This window comes from Lemur catta, chromosome 9 (assembly GCF_020740605.2).
Source record: "Lemur catta isolate mLemCat1 chromosome 9, mLemCat1.pri, whole genome shotgun sequence".
NCBI lineage: Eukaryota > Metazoa > Chordata > Mammalia > Primates > Lemuridae > Lemur > Lemur catta.
The window spans coordinates 61,165,991-61,181,264 of NC_059136.1; the positions used below are offsets into that span (position 1 = coordinate 61,165,991).

General features: G+C 47.2%; 1 protein-coding gene across 1 annotated transcript in view; it reads right to left on the reverse strand.

Moving 5' to 3' along the window:
• Positions 1 to 461: 461 nt before the first annotated feature.
• PTDSS1 (phosphatidylserine synthase 1) overlaps positions 462 to 15,274 on the reverse strand; it is a 63,268-nt gene continuing 48,455 nt past the window's right edge. The window contains exons 10-13 of the mRNA XM_045560381.1: positions 12,413 to 12,512; positions 4,039 to 4,107; positions 3,221 to 3,290; positions 462 to 1,567 (exon numbers count right to left, since the gene is read on the reverse strand). Coding sequence (XP_045416337.1) covers positions 1,458 to 1,567; positions 3,221 to 3,290; positions 4,039 to 4,107; positions 12,413 to 12,512 — 349 coding nt within the window. The 3' untranslated portion in view covers positions 462 to 1,457. The remainder of the gene's footprint in view (positions 1,568 to 3,220; positions 3,291 to 4,038; positions 4,108 to 12,412; positions 12,513 to 15,274) is intronic.

Here is a 15,274-nt window from a genome sequence, read left to right on the forward strand (position 1 = left end):
TTATTTAACCCCTTCACCTCAGAATTCTTTTGCAGAAAAAGAAAAACACGATGCTTTTATGGTTAAAGATTTCCTTAAAGGGAGAAAAGACATCGAAATCTTGTGCTCTGTGAAATGAGGGAACAAAAGGATTGCCTTCCGTGAGTTCATATCTGAAAGCTAATCAACTGGGTACTGGCCTCTTGTTAGACAAAAAAATATCCAACTTGGTAACTATTATCACGGGAAAGAAAGGTGACTGCATTGTTCATTTCCTACTGATCTCCTGGGAAGGCTAAGAAGTAGTACATATGCCTGCAACCCCTTTAAAATACGTATTTTTTCCTTTTTCTTCTCACTATATAAATACACACACACACGTTATCCCAAAGTCACTTGAAAAATACCGTGATTGCTTACAAACAATGGAAAATACCAATAAGATGCAAAGAAATGAGCACTTTACAGAGACAGACCTTTGATGGGCTTTAACGTGAATCATTTTATTTAAAACAGGGATCCATCGGAGGTGGTGAATGATCAGGGAAAATGTTCTAGCTAGAGCATGGCACGGACGAAAGGTAATACTCACCAGCACCTCACATGGGACTAAAAGACAATGTCGGCAACACACCACGGAATGAAAACAAATCCAATGGAAAAAGGCACCTGGCTGGGGGGGAAGCCGCGGTGTTCACTGCCTCTCTGACAGGTTTGCTTTTGTGCACGGTGGGAACGTCTGGACAAGTGACACTTGGAAGGGAACGAGAAAGCTTCCGATCCGAAGCGAGGTTCCTATGCAGGCAGCTCCCTCTCCTGGGGCTGGTGCACACCCGCCATGCGGTGAATGTCTCAAAAAGGGGACTGAGGTCACTGAACAGGATCACACCTGCTCTCCCCCCTTTTTTTCTCTAGACAGAAGGGGAACCCTCCCCCAATTTTAATTTCAGCACTGGCTTCTGAAGGCTTTTAAGCATCCTAACTTAAAAACAAACAACAACAACAAAATAAAAGACAGAAGAGTGGCCTGAACTCAAAACAGCTCAATCAAATGGAAAGGCAGATTCATGAAAATAAAAACTGGTGACCAGTCCGCAACCATCCGGTTAACGCCTTGTCTGCGTGAAGATGATTTACTTTGCATCCACAACACACGCGGGCACAGAGCCGCTGTCGGCAGCGGTGAGTGAATAGCTACCTTTTGCCTCCAACACACTGTACTGCTACCGGTGACCACACGCCAAGTGCTGAAGTTAGAAGAGACCCCAATTGGCAAAGGACCCCAGGCCGTGAGCTACCTGTGTGGCCAGGTCTGTGGGGAACAAGACTTACACTCTCAAATTATGACCCCAAAAGTTCCCTCTCCTCTTCCTGTTTGCGCTGTACATTTTGACCTCCTAACAGGGAGGTCCAGATGCATTCCGTTTCCCTCTCAGTTCTAGGCACTCTCTGGAACATCTTTGATTAACCACGGCCTTTCATTTCTTTCCAACTCCATTGGTGACTTTTGACTTGGAATGTCGATTCCTTCTTCTGGAAGAATGGCTTTCGTTGTTGCCTGAATGCTTGGGTGGGCTGTCTTCAGAACCTGGCCAAAGCAATCACAACACACACAGCACCGTCACCGAGGTCACCGAGGACTCCTGCGGGTGGTGGCTCTCCCTTTCCAGAGGGCCCGGGACTTCCCTGAGCACAGGCTCTTCCCCGATGCTTGCGCCCCACCTAGTGGCCTGTCCGTGAATTAAGGCAGGGCCCTTGGAAACCCAGTGCTGAGAGCGCCTCTGTGGGGCCAGGAAACAGCCCACAAAGTCTGGGTGGTTCCAAGAATGTGTGCACCTGCACCACGGAGGGTGGCCTGGGTCATGGTGACGAGCACCACGGTGAGAGTAAAAGTGGAACAGAAGCAAAAATGAGAAACAATTAAACCACACAGGTGTCCACCTTGCAACCAAGGGATGTATTACCTGGGTCTCCAGACCTTGACCTACTAGATACCAGAGTTTCTAAACCCTACATTGGAAAGGATTCTTGATGTCATAAAATTAAAGGTATTACACGCCCTCTACCATTGGATCTTTGCAGACCCGGCCACTGCTGCCCGTGACAGCCCTGAGCCGCACAGCAGCACCGGACTGGCTCTGCCCTCAGATCAAGCCAGTGGTCAACCCTGCCTGGCCCAGCAGCCAAGCCCGGGGGTTCTCTGCCCCAGGGCTCTGAGCTCCACCTGACACAGCCTTTAAAAAAAGTTCCCCAGGGCTTCTGTCCCCATTGTAAGTAGCATTTGGCTTAGATCAAGAGATTGTTTTACAACTCTATAGACCTGTTTCTGCTTTTTACTATTTTTCTACTATTCCATATACTAATTTTATCTCTATCATTAAGTAATTCTTTTCAACAGAGAACCTGGAAGTGCCAACATGGATCTGTAAGGGGATGGTTCTAAATAAGACAAGTCTGGGGAACGCCTGTGCCCAAAGAATTCCATTGTGGGTCTCAGATCGACTCCTCCATTCAGGAGAAACTATCCCCCAAGGGGTGGCGGCAACTCAGGAGAGTGCACCCTAGCGTTTTCCCCAGGGAGAATTTCAATAAGCGTGAGCCCAAAAGAACTCCGGAGAACAACAGCCATAGACTGCTTTCTTCTTCATGCCTGAAATCTGAGTGATTCTGTGGGCTAAAATTCAGTCCCTAGCACCATAATTTTCTCTCCTCAGCCAAGCTTCCCGGCTTCCCAGCTCAACTCAAAAGAGCTGACAAGGAATTACTGTCCAGTGAAGTCCCCTCAGTGTCATGATTCCACAAGTCTAATTCTTTAAAATAACCAAGTGGTCCCAAATCTTTCCAGAATACTCCTTAGAGGCCAATGAAGGATCCCGAACTACACTATTGGAATCTCTCTTATACTGCTCTGCCTCTCGAATAAATGCGATTATACCAATCTACCTTTTTGGAAAGGCTTTTCCTCCTGATACATAATTCTTTCTAACCCTTTTCACTCATGATGAAAGCCAAGAAGAACATTGCCATCAGTGTGCTTGAGACGGTGTGGGCTCAATACGTCCTGAGCCACATGAAGCCTCTTCTTACAAAGCAAGGTTCTCAGGCAGATCCTGTGAGCACTTTGCACGTTTCTTTAATACGTGACAAGAGACATTTGATGAGACCCTTCCAGGGTCTAAAATATGGATTCCAAATCTCAAGGACCTGGGAAAGTTTGAAACAACGAATGGGAAAAAGATACCTTTTGTGCCTTTCCTGTGATGCCAGGAGATCTCTGGACTGTAGGTGCCATCTTCACACTCTGAGTAGGTCTAGGAAGAGAGACAGACTTAGTGATGGCACTTCGTGTGCTCCCTGGGAGGAGCAGCAGGGCACAGATGTGAGCATGTTCTGTCCCTCCCTCTCCCAGGCTGGGATGGCTACTAGCAAGTGACAAAAGCTCCTCATGCTTATGTTTCCCAGGTATAAAATCAAGGGTCTTCTCTCTCCCCACTATTATAGAATAAATCTTCTAGAAAGTATCTTTAGTTCTTAGGACTAAAGGTATAAAGGATGAAAGTGGGTCTTTTTTACTTAAAAAAATATTGTAGTCGACAAGACTGCTATAGCGTTTTAAACCCATTCATGTCTATTTTCGACTTTAATCCTTGTATCTATGAATAGGAGGGCAGGGCAAGTGTTTGCGCAGGGGGAGCCCCAGGCTGGGCCACGCCAGGAGACCTGCACAGATGGAGCACAAGAGCCGGGAATAAAGCCCAGCCTTCCAAACACCGGGCCAAGGCTTTCCCACAGCTTTTTCTTTTTAAACAAAAAAGTAGTATTTAGACACCTTACAAAAGGAAGATAAAAATACCCACAGAACAGGGCAGTCACAGGCAGGGACAGCAACTGATAGGGAATGACTTCCTGACATGGTGAAGTTTCTGCAGCGGCAAGACTGCAGATGCTGTAGAAGACAGCGCCCGCCACGCCGTGTTCTTACACGCACACGGCTGGGCCAACCCTCCAAGCACGGGTGACTATTTTAAACAAAGGCCATCTCTGCTTCTCCTTCCGCACCTTTTCTCGGTGACCATAGTGTTCTGCATACCACACCATGCCGTACAGACACAGGAAGGTGGTAAACGCCTGCAAGAGAAAAACAAGCACAAAGCCATTTTACAAATGACACTGCACCAAATCATTCCTTTTCTCAGAACTTCCAGAACTTCGGGGTTTCAATGGGATGCACACAGACAGCTCACCTTGTTCCTGCCATCTGTCCCAAGGATACTGGTTACAAGATAGCTGGATGTGGCAGAGATCGGACCCCGAGAGATAAGCTGGGGGGTAGGGGGCGTATCCAAAGCTTTTGTCCAGGGGTATGAGGAGACCACAGTTACTATGTGTGACGCTAGCATCAGAATGCAGAATCATTTTCAGATGTGGGACATGGTGGGCTGCACTTTCTTAAACAGCTTTGCAGTTCTGTTTTCTGATTTTTATGGCCCATCTTCTCTACCCTGCCCCACCCCTGGAGAGAGCTCAGTGTGCCAGCTTCCGTGGGGAAGAGGGTTTTTGAATGAAAAAGAAGTTTCATTCAGCCTGAGTCTCAGTGGTGCTCGAGGGCCCATAGGACAAACACCCCGGGAGGCGGCAGCTCCCACCCAGCAAGGCTGTGCCACCCTTGCTCCTCCTCGCTGTTAGTGTCAGGGGCCCCACCCTGACTGCAGTTCTTGTTGCTTTTGTTCTTCTTGACAAAGAGAAAATAAAAATGCTTTGTAAGGCCCTGAAATGAGAAATGCGTGGTGTGGTCCATGGGTCCCCAGAGGAGGGATAACCTCTCCTTCCACCCTGCCATCACTCACCTGCCCCGAGCCACACCCTGAATCAGACTCTAATTTGAGGGAAGAAAGGCAATACAAGAATCAAAGAACTGAAGGTTGGGAAAAGTCTCTGGCTGCCTAGACTGAGCAGCAGAGGAGGGAGGGAGGGAAGTGTGGACAGAGGAAGCTCAGCAGGCCTCACCTTCCCAGCTGGAAGTGAAGCAGCCAGCACAAAACATGACTGCCTCTTCCTTGATGTAGGAACCCATTTCCACCAAGCCACCCTGGCTGTGGAGCCTCCATCTCTCCCGCTACATTTCCCATGGACATTTGAGCACCTGTCATTTCCCTGGGCACTTATCATTGCGCCCTAACCATGGGGACAGCTGTGAAATCACGATGAGACTTTCTCTTGAATAATTTTAGTTCTAAGAATCATACCTTTTTATCTAAAAGGGTCACCTCAGAGATCATTAATTTCATGCCTCTTCATTTTACAGAAGAGGAATGAAAGCTCAAAGAGGTGGATGGGCCTCTCAAGGATGAGCAGCTAGTGCGCTGCAAAACTGGAGCCAGAACTCGGTTCTCTTGATACCCCTGGATCTGAGTTTTAGGGATGGCTACTGATATACACCCATATTGATTTTATGCCTATACATCTTTATTTCTCTATCCATTCATCCCATGTCCAAGAAATAAAAGCATTGTGGGAACAGCCAACACCAGCAGCATCCACTCGGCACAGCCACAGTCCGGTGGGGGAGCAGACAGGGAGGGAAGGCAGGGGCCGGGGACTCTCATGGCTGAGGCTTGCACTGGGCTTTTGCCCAGTTTCTCTAAGTCGGTAGCATTTACTGACTGTGTGCTGGGTGTATAAAGTCATCTCAAGTTCCAGAAATGAAAGGAGTCGAGTGTTCCGGCTGGCCTTGGCCGTGCACGCCAATGAAGTGGGGCTAGCAGCGTGGCGGAGAGACGACATGAAGTACAGGAAGAGCCACTAGTTCGTTTTGTATTAAATCCATATGTAAACTGGCATACGTCTACAGGTTAGGGATGTTTTTAAACAGCTTATATCCCCCATTAAAAAATTAGGCAGTTAATGAATATATTAAAATTACAAAATGAAAATGACTTCTAAGCTTTAACATATTCTAATACTTGCCCGGATTTCTTATACTCGCCAACGTTAAATGTGCCATTTTCATGGCATGGAAAGACGGGGAAGGACTAGAAAAGATGTGCAGTGTGGAAGCCTACGCATGTGCTAGGCCCTTTACAAACAGCAAAACACGCCGTGGGTTTCACACGGGGCGAGGGGAGGTTGGATTCCACCTTCTCACACCAGAGGGCCGCAGGGTGGGAGAAGGGAGGCAGGTCACCCCACTAGACTGTCATTGCAAGCGCCGGCCAGCAGAGGGCAGGCACGTGGGTCGCGCCTTCCCCAGCTGCAGGCGTGCGCGGGCGGGCGGCGTCCGGGGTGGGGTGAGCGGGCGGGGTCCCTCCTGCAGCCAAGAACAGGCGGAGCGGGCTTCGCGGAGGGGCCAGGCAAACGCTGGCAGGTGGTGAGCAACAGGTGCTTATCTCAGCATCGCCACGCCAAGGGCCTGCTGTGATTGCCACATCTACTTCACCTGTGTACAAAGAGGCCCATTTTACTTGTTCCTGGAAACAAAAGCTTGTAATTTATAGGTTTGCAATCACACCTGTGGAAATCTAGGCACGTACCTACTTAAAATGCCCAGGCCCGGATTTAAAATAGCAATGGTACAAACTTTGTTTAGAGAGGGGGTTGGAGGAGGGGAGAGAAGAAAACTGTGGGAGAGCCGGGCCGTCCAGACCACAGGCCTGGCGGCGAGGAGGGCGGAGAACCCAGCCCGGCTCCCACATTATGGTAATGCGAACTCGAATTAATCATGATCGATCAGGATCAGACAACTGCTGGAGGAGCTTATTAACCAGCACACGGGATCTTTGCTTCCATGTTAATCTCAAGCTCTGTGTGCGCTCTCTTACCAAGCAAGGGGAATAATTAGGGGCTTTGTTTCTCAGAGTGGTGGTGGGCAGGCCCGGGGGTAGCTTAACACTCTTATTGAGTAACGTTTGACTCTGCTCCTGCGTTTGAGATCAATCTTGCGCTTTAATAAAGGCCATGAATATAAAAAAGTGCCAGGACCTTGTTTCCATTCTTCTTCTTTAATTGCTAAATATGCAAGACAGTGGGGACCCCCTAATCATCCCATCCGAGGGCCTCTTTTCGGGCCAGGTGCCTCTCCAGGTCTCATCACTGATAGGTCTAACCAGAGATTCCGCCCCCTCCACGGTCCTGCTCACCTGCGGCTGCTCCTCGTCCTCTGGCCTCTTCAACGTGGCTGCTCCAAAGAATGCCATCGTCAGCCAGCTTCTCTCCCTGAGGTGTGTCCCCTGCCTCTTAACCTAATCCCGTGGCCTCACCAGTGCCCTACACGTGCAGGGCTCCCAAGTCTTTTATCTCCAACACCAGCCAAATCTTTCCAATGTTACTGGACAGGCTAGAATTTCCCATGTGACAGAACACAGAAGTGTCCACCTGTAAAATCTAAAGGCCCCTCAGACCCCAACTCTCCTGAATCAAATTCACCTCCTGCTTTCAATGGACCTTTCCTATATCCCCCAATCTGTCACTGCTGGTGCCCTGCTGATTTGAAGTGACGGGGAGAGGAAGGAGCCTCCAGGCTGGGGCCCGGGCGGGCAGACGGCCGACTGCTCACTGTGACCCTTCAGAATCCTGCTCTCATATACCTCCTGGGAGCCTTCCCAACCCCAGCCTGCGTGGTGCGCTCTCTCGTGCCCTCTAGCCTCATGCGCACACATCTTTTACAGTATTTATCACACATTAACATAATCACTTTGCATGTCTAATTGGAGATCCTTGGAGGGCAGGGATGAAGAGCAGGAGCTCTCTAGCCAGACTATGTGTCAGTCCTGGATCTGCCACTCACTACCTGTGCGAGCTTGGGCAAGTTACTGAACCTCTCTGTGCCTTCCTTTCCCCATCTCTAAAAGAGGGGTAATAAAATACCTCCCCTCAAAGTGTAAAGCTCAAATCGGTAGTTCATCAAAAGTGCTTAGGATGGTGTCTGGCACAGAGTAGGCATCAATAAATCTTATCATCACCAGCATCTATCTGTGTGACTGGAGCAAGGAGCACCTGGCAAGTGTTTGTGAACGAATGACCGAGGAAAAGGTACCATGCCAAGTGAAGCCGAGATTGATGGCAGTGTAAGAAATGGTTTGTGTCCTCAGTAAGTTAAAATCACACAGACACAAAGGCAAATTAAAACTCACCCACCTAAGGAGGCATATGCAAAGTGTCAAATAAGTAATGGAGAGAGAAAATCTCTAAAACTTAGAGACTGAAGGGGTCCCCACAGGCTGGGTGACTGCTATGCTTTCAATGTCTCCACCGAAATGCATGTTGATACTTAATGGTATTGGAAAGTGGAGCCTTTAAGAGGTGATTAAGTCATGAGCCCTCATAAGCGCATTAATGCCCTGGTCTTCCCCCTGTTTCACGTGCTCACTTCTGCCTTCCGCCCTCCTACCATGGGATGACCCCACCAGATGCTGGCGCCATGCTTTTGGACTTCCCAAGATCCAAAGCCATGAGCTGAATATACTGTTCTTTATAAGTCACCCAGTCCATGGTATTCTGTTATAGCAACAGAAATAGACTCAGACAGAAAGTTGGTACCAAGAAGTGGGACTGCTGCTATTACAAATGCCTGCAAATGTGGAAGTAGCTTTGGAAGTGGGTAATGGGTAGAGGCTGGAAGAATCCGGGGCTGAAGCCTAGGAAAAGCCTGTATTACCGTGGATAAAGCATTAAGGGCAACTGTGGTGAGGGCTCAGAGGGAGAGAGGGGCTGTAGGGAAAGTCTGGAACATCTTGGAGATGACTTAAGGGGACATGACCAGAATGCTGGCAGAAATATGGACAGTAAAGGCCATTCTGATGAGCCTCAGATGGAAATGAGGAATGAGGTATTAGAAACCAGAGTAAAGACCATTCTTGTTATAAAGTAGAAAAGACCTGGGCTGAATTGTGTCCATGCCCGAGGGCTTTATGGAAGGCAGAACTTAAGAGTAATGAACTGGGATGTCTGGTAGAAGAAATATCCAAACAGCAAAGCATTCAGCTGCTGTGTGGCTACTTCTGACAGTATACAGTGAGATGTGAGGATAAAATAATGACTTAAAGATGGAATTTATCATTAACAGAGAAGCAGAGCAGAAAGATTTGGAAAATTCACAGCCTGGTCACGTGAAGAGTGAAAAAGCATATTCACAGGAGAATATTAAAGGTGTGGCCAAGTGACAGTTTGTTAAAAGAGACGGCCATGCTAGAAAGAAGCCAGGTGCTAGTCATCTAGACAGCGGAGAAAGACCCGCATTGCAGAGATCTTGCAGGCTGCCCTTCCCTCACGGGCCCACGGCTCTGGGAGGATAGAATGGTTTCGAGGACAGGCCTGGGGCGCCCTCCACAGGCCCAATTCCCAGGGACTCGGCGCTCCTTAGCTGCCCCAGCAGTGGCTCAGGTGGGCCCAGGTGTGACTCAGGCTGCCACTTTGGAAGGTTCAAGCTGTAAGCCTTGGCAGTGTCCGCGTGGTGCTAATTCTATGGGCACACAGAACGCAGGAGCTGCAGAGCTGCGGCTTCCTCCACCTAGACGTCAAAGAACGCGCAGACCACCTGAAAGCCCAGGCGGAGACCTGGCGCAGGGGCAGCACCACCGCAGAGAGCCGCTGCCAGGGCAACGCCGAGTGGAGCTGTACAAGTGGGGCTACCCCCCAAGACCACACAACTGTGGGGCCACCCGCACTCAACTGCAGCCTGGCAGAGCTGAAGTGTGGGCTGAGCCCAGCGAAGGCGCAGGCTGGGGCTGCTTGAGCCTTGAGGGAAAGAGATTATATGACTGTACCCTCTCAAGCCCCCAGTGTGCCCAGGATGTAGAACATGGAGCCAAAGGAGATTATTCTCCACCTTTAAGATTTAATGTTTACCCTGTGGGATTTTGGACTTACTTGGGACCAGGTATCCCTTTCTTCTTACCTATTCCTCCCTTCTGGAATGGGAATGCCTGTCCACCATTGTATTTTGGAAGCAAATAACTTGCTTTGATTTCACAGGCTCGCAGCTGGACAGAATGTGCCTTAGCATGAGTGTCACCCATACCTGATTTAGATGATACTGTGGACTTTGGACGTTTTGAGTTGACGCTGGACTGAATTAAGACTTTCGGGGCTACTAGGATGGAATGAATGCATTTTGTATGTGAGAAAAACGTGAGTTTGTGGGGCCAGGGGGTGGAATGCCGTGGTTTGAATGTTCACACCGAAACTCATGTTAAAACTTAATTGCCAATAGAATGGGACTGGGAGGTAGGGGCTTTAAGAGGTGATTAGGTAGTGAGGGCTGTGCTCTTATATTAATAAATGGATTGATGCCATTATCACGGGGATGGGTTAGGTATCGCATGAGTGAGTTTCAGATAAAAAGGATGAGTCCGACCCGCTTCCCTCTCTCTCTCATGTTCACTTCTCCCTTCTGTCCTGCCAGGTGTCAGTGCCACACTCTTAGACTTCCAGCCTCTAGAACCCTGAGCCTAATAAACTTCTTTTCTTCATAAATTACCAGTCTGTGGTAATCTGTTATAGCAACAGAAAACAGCCTAAAACAGTGACCGGAGGGGGCTTCTTGAATATGTGTCCTGAGAAGACCTTTCTGGTGAATGATGCCCAGGGCCAGTGGCAGGCAGGTGGCTGGAAGGGCCAGTGGCAGGCAGGTGGCTGGAAGTCCCACGTGCCTCAATCTCCCTGAAGGCCCCGTGGTTCTCTGGCACTAAGTGAGGACAGCACCCGAAGCCGCCCATGCAGTCAGGTCCTATTTACAATTCAGACTTGAGGTGCACGGGCCAGGGAGAAACCTGAGAAGAGTAGGGTGAAAACCTCTGGGCACATCTGACAAGCTCCCCTAACCAATTCCTTACATCTGGTTTCTCTGGGATGGAAAAATATATCTGGGCATTAATTCTGTAGTTTAAATACAAAGGAGATCTTTATTCCTTTTTATTGCTCAAGATGAAACAAGACAGAGCAGGCTCACAGTACCTTGGCACACTTCGGATTTATAATAAGTAACCCTAAAAATAGGTACCATGAAAGGCAATAAAAAACACTTTAAAAATACAAAGTTTAGTCTTGCCAAAAAAGGAAAAGAAAAAAAACCATTTAGACCTGAATCTGATTAAGCTTCTAGATCCAATTACCGATTTACAGAAAATACAGAGGACAAAGAAATACGATAAATTACAAGACAGGATAAAATCAGTAAAATCCAGACTGTGGGAAAGTCTCTAGGACCAAAGAACTGCTTTCTGCAACAAATATATTGCAAGGGAGAGAGAGCTAGATGGAAAACCTAGAGATTAAGAGACTTAAAAGGCATGCCAATCAATCACAATGAAAGGATGCTGATTCTAATACATTGTTTAAAAATTACAAAATTTAAGAAAAAATTAATAATTTGAACACTGATTAGATATTTGATAATCTTAAGGAATTATTGTTAATTTTTCAGATGTGATAACAGTATGGTGGTTCCATTAAACAAAAAAGCATTCTTACTTTCTTTTAGAGCTCTATCCTGAAATATTAAAGGTGGATCTGTTTTGAAATAATTCAGGGTGGGGATCATGGGTACAGCACAAAAGGAAACAAGATTGGCCCAGAGTTAATAATTGTTGAAACTGGAAGATGGCTCTGTGAGGGGGTCATGTATTCTCTTTCCTTGCAGATATGTTTGAAATTTTCTGTGATTACTAATAAAAGCCCAAATAAATTTTCTAGACCAAGAATCTTAAGCTTAAATATAAAATAATTTTTCTCTAAAATAATAACTTCAAACATTTAAATGAAGAATGGCAGTCACAAAATGTGTAAACAGGGTGAGATCCTCATTTGAAAAGTGAGGGAAAAGTCCCAGGGAAGAGAGCAGGAGGCCTGGGCCGACTTCCCTCCAGGCTCTTCCCTTCAGAGCGGAACCTCATCCTACCCAGGCTTGGTTTACGAAGTGGGCTCATTGCATGGCAGAAATTGCACAATCTGATTACCTTCCAAAACATCTTTTATTGCCTACAAACTACACTACATCATTTTGTATATAAACCCATGTGCAGTGATGCATATGTCAAAATGTATAAGGCATGATGATGAGATGAAGGAAAGGGCAGTGTAATCATCCTTGTTCCTTCCTGGCAGTCCTTAAATGCACAGCATGTGTAGACAAATTCCCACAAGTGAAATGAATGCCCGTGTGGCATGACTGCTGAGGACATTTGACAGAAACCTGTCAAGGTGACCCATTTCAGATGCCGTGTGGTCATCTGTGTTTTATTCTTGAACTTTAGACTGGTGGCCAATCTTGGGTTATTACAAATAGAACATCTTTCTATGAATTTCTAGGGAAACTTGGTGCACAAGAGAGTTTTTCTTTCTTTCTTTCTTTCTTTTTTTTTTTTTTGTTTGTTTGTTTTCTTCAGAGATAACCATGGGAATTTAGTTAGCACTTTTGGGTAAAAAAGTAATGACTTACCACGCAAAGAAGCCAAAGCACAACATACAGTATTTGGGTCTTCGAGAAGAGATCTTGTCCAAATTTTATGCAAACAATAGCTTCCAGGAAACCAATGACCCTAATTAGAGAACAAGAGGTTAAATATTAATTCATCTTTCCAAAGCATACTAGCCATATACATGATTAAATCAAAAGGTTCAACTGGTCACAAGATTTCTGGCCCAAACACTGGTAGTAGGTACCCCACAAAATGACACTGTCCTAGCCCACTGCACTTTCTTCAGAAATAATAAAATACTTTTTACCTCTTCCTTCCAGACCAAAACCTTGACTCACAAATTTTAATAGCTAGAGGCAGCTGGTGTTGTCTAACTTAGAGCCCTATTCCTGTTGGGTGGACCATCACACCACCTCTGTTGGAACCTCTCAAGCACAGGGAACCTACTCAATCGCCTTGTTCCTGTAGTCAAACGCTTTAGGTATTGGAAAGTTTTTCCTGCCTTGTGCTGGTATCTGCCTTCTACCCATGGGTTCTAACCCTGCCCTCAGCCTCCACACAGTGTTTGAGCTTTCCAAGGGAGGCTTTCAATAACTCGAAGGCATCGATCGCATTCCCTCCCAGCCTTCTAAGAATTTCCAGATTAAATATCCCGTTTTTGCTGACAATATCAACCTTTTATCCTCTCTTGAACTGTGAGCAGTTGTGCTAAATACAAAAATGTTAAAAAGCACACACATACTGTTTTCCCCTTTAATTAAAACATTAAAGAAAAAAGCCACCCTTATGTCCTATACATTCATTTATGAATATAAAAATCAGGCCTTTATTAAGGTTCAGAACTTGGAGGTGAGAATGGATGAGGTGAAGGTTGTACAGTCGGCTGTGAGATCCCAAGACAGTATAAGAATACTGATTTCAGACAACTCCACCTTAGGTGTTCCTTGCTTGGGATGTAATCTGGATACCCAGGGACTGGTGTACTTACACAGATATTTTCTAAAACGGCAAGAAATGGCTCAGAAGGTCCTCTGGTTCCCTGCTTACTGGCAGACATAAATGTCACTGCCATCATCAAATGTGAGGATGGCTCTAAACAACTGAATGCCTGGAGTTAGAGCCATTTCAGCAAAGCAGAAAAATCAACAGAAAGTCTCTTTAATGTATCTTTAGAGGTTTGGGGACTGAGTTTTCCCCTAGCCCCAACCAAACAAGGTTTAAGAGTGGCTGGCTTCAATCTTTAAAGACCGTTGTTCCTTCCCTCCGCCAACAAAGTATGTCATGTGTGAGAATGCCTCATGTTAGCTGAGGAACACAGGAGGCTCATTTCACTGCAACCCTGAAGTATAGACTGCGATCTGATGCTGGACGGCGTTAAACTTTTGCTACTTCCAGCCTGTGCAGTGAGGAGAGGGGGTGCTTTTCAGGGGACGTAAAAAGGATGATTTCATCTTTGGCTGGGACTACCTGAACTGCTATGAGGAAATGCTGAGGCTGGGATCCAAGTGTGACTGTTCACCCACAAGCCAGAAAGAACACTCTGAGTCCATTAAGAAAGGTTTCTGAACATTCAACTAGATTTCCGTCCCCTTTCAAATGCATGGTGATCAGCATACCAAAACTGTGTTTCTCAGACTTTTGTGATCTAAGACCCATGGCAAGAAATGCATTCTTCATTGTGACCCCAGTAAACACACACACACACACACACACGCACACACACACCACTGAAATTAACAATCTGTACCTTCACTCTATTTCATTTTAAGAATGAAAATAGACTCACTTGATGACTTCACAATGACCTGAGTTTTTCTAAAGACCAGTGCTTTTGAGTTAGCAACTTTGGGATATGATTTGCTCCTATGTGCTGAGGAGTCTTAGCTAAGCCATTGTCTGTGCGTGTGGGCCCGTCTCTGAGAAGGTGACAGCTGAGCAACCCCAGGAGGAGGTGCAGGGACAGCTGTGGGGTTATCCGGGTGAGGAGGGTCCCAGGCTGAGACCAGGCACAGGGAGGGGACTGGAGGGCCTGGGAGGGAGGGGAAGGGGTTGAGGTCTGGGAAACACTGGTTTTGAGGGCTGCCCTTGGACGTGGCTTTTAGTCTGAGGAAGCCCTGGAGGGTTTGGATCAGACAGTTTAACAAGATTAGATTTATATTTTAACATTTCTTGCAGAATTGCAAGGAGAAGACAAGAGTGGAAGCAGGGAGGCTACTGTACCCATCCAGGCATGGGGACCTCGGGGGAGCCACCGAGCTGATGAGAAGCAGTGGGAATGGGAGGCATCAAACCCAAAAGCCACATGGACCCTTTAACCACCAGCCTCTGTCCCCACTGGTATCCCCAGCCCACTCGACAGAGTCCTAATCAACAGCATCCTTCCAGAACGTGAACACTACTTTTCTACCACGACTCAAATGGCAGGTAGTCCAGGGCTGAGGCCAGAGGCTTGGGTGCAGTTGAGGGCCTGTCTCAAGCCACCAGCTGAGACAACACCTACCTCCTCCTACCTTCCCCTCCATTCCCCGCTGGGATTCCCTCTGCTCAACTTGGCAACTCGTCCCTCTACTCAGTTCAAATTGAAATCTCTCTGATCTTTCCCACAGTGAGCTAGGTGGCCAAATTGTGTCTTGATGGAATTCAGTCTGTGCCCTCACTCCCTTTGATGGCTGTGACTGACACCCATATCTCGATTTGGCAAGGTTAGGAGGCAAACAAACATTTGCGCGGCCAGAGGTGCTTCTGCCTCGGGGCAGGCACCGGAGACTTCTGACCTAGTGCTGACTCATGTGCTCCCAGCTCCACCGCATAGGGAAAAAGATGCTAATGATGTAGAGTGAGGGTCAGGAGTTGCTCAGTGAATGAACAAGAACGGAAGCCGG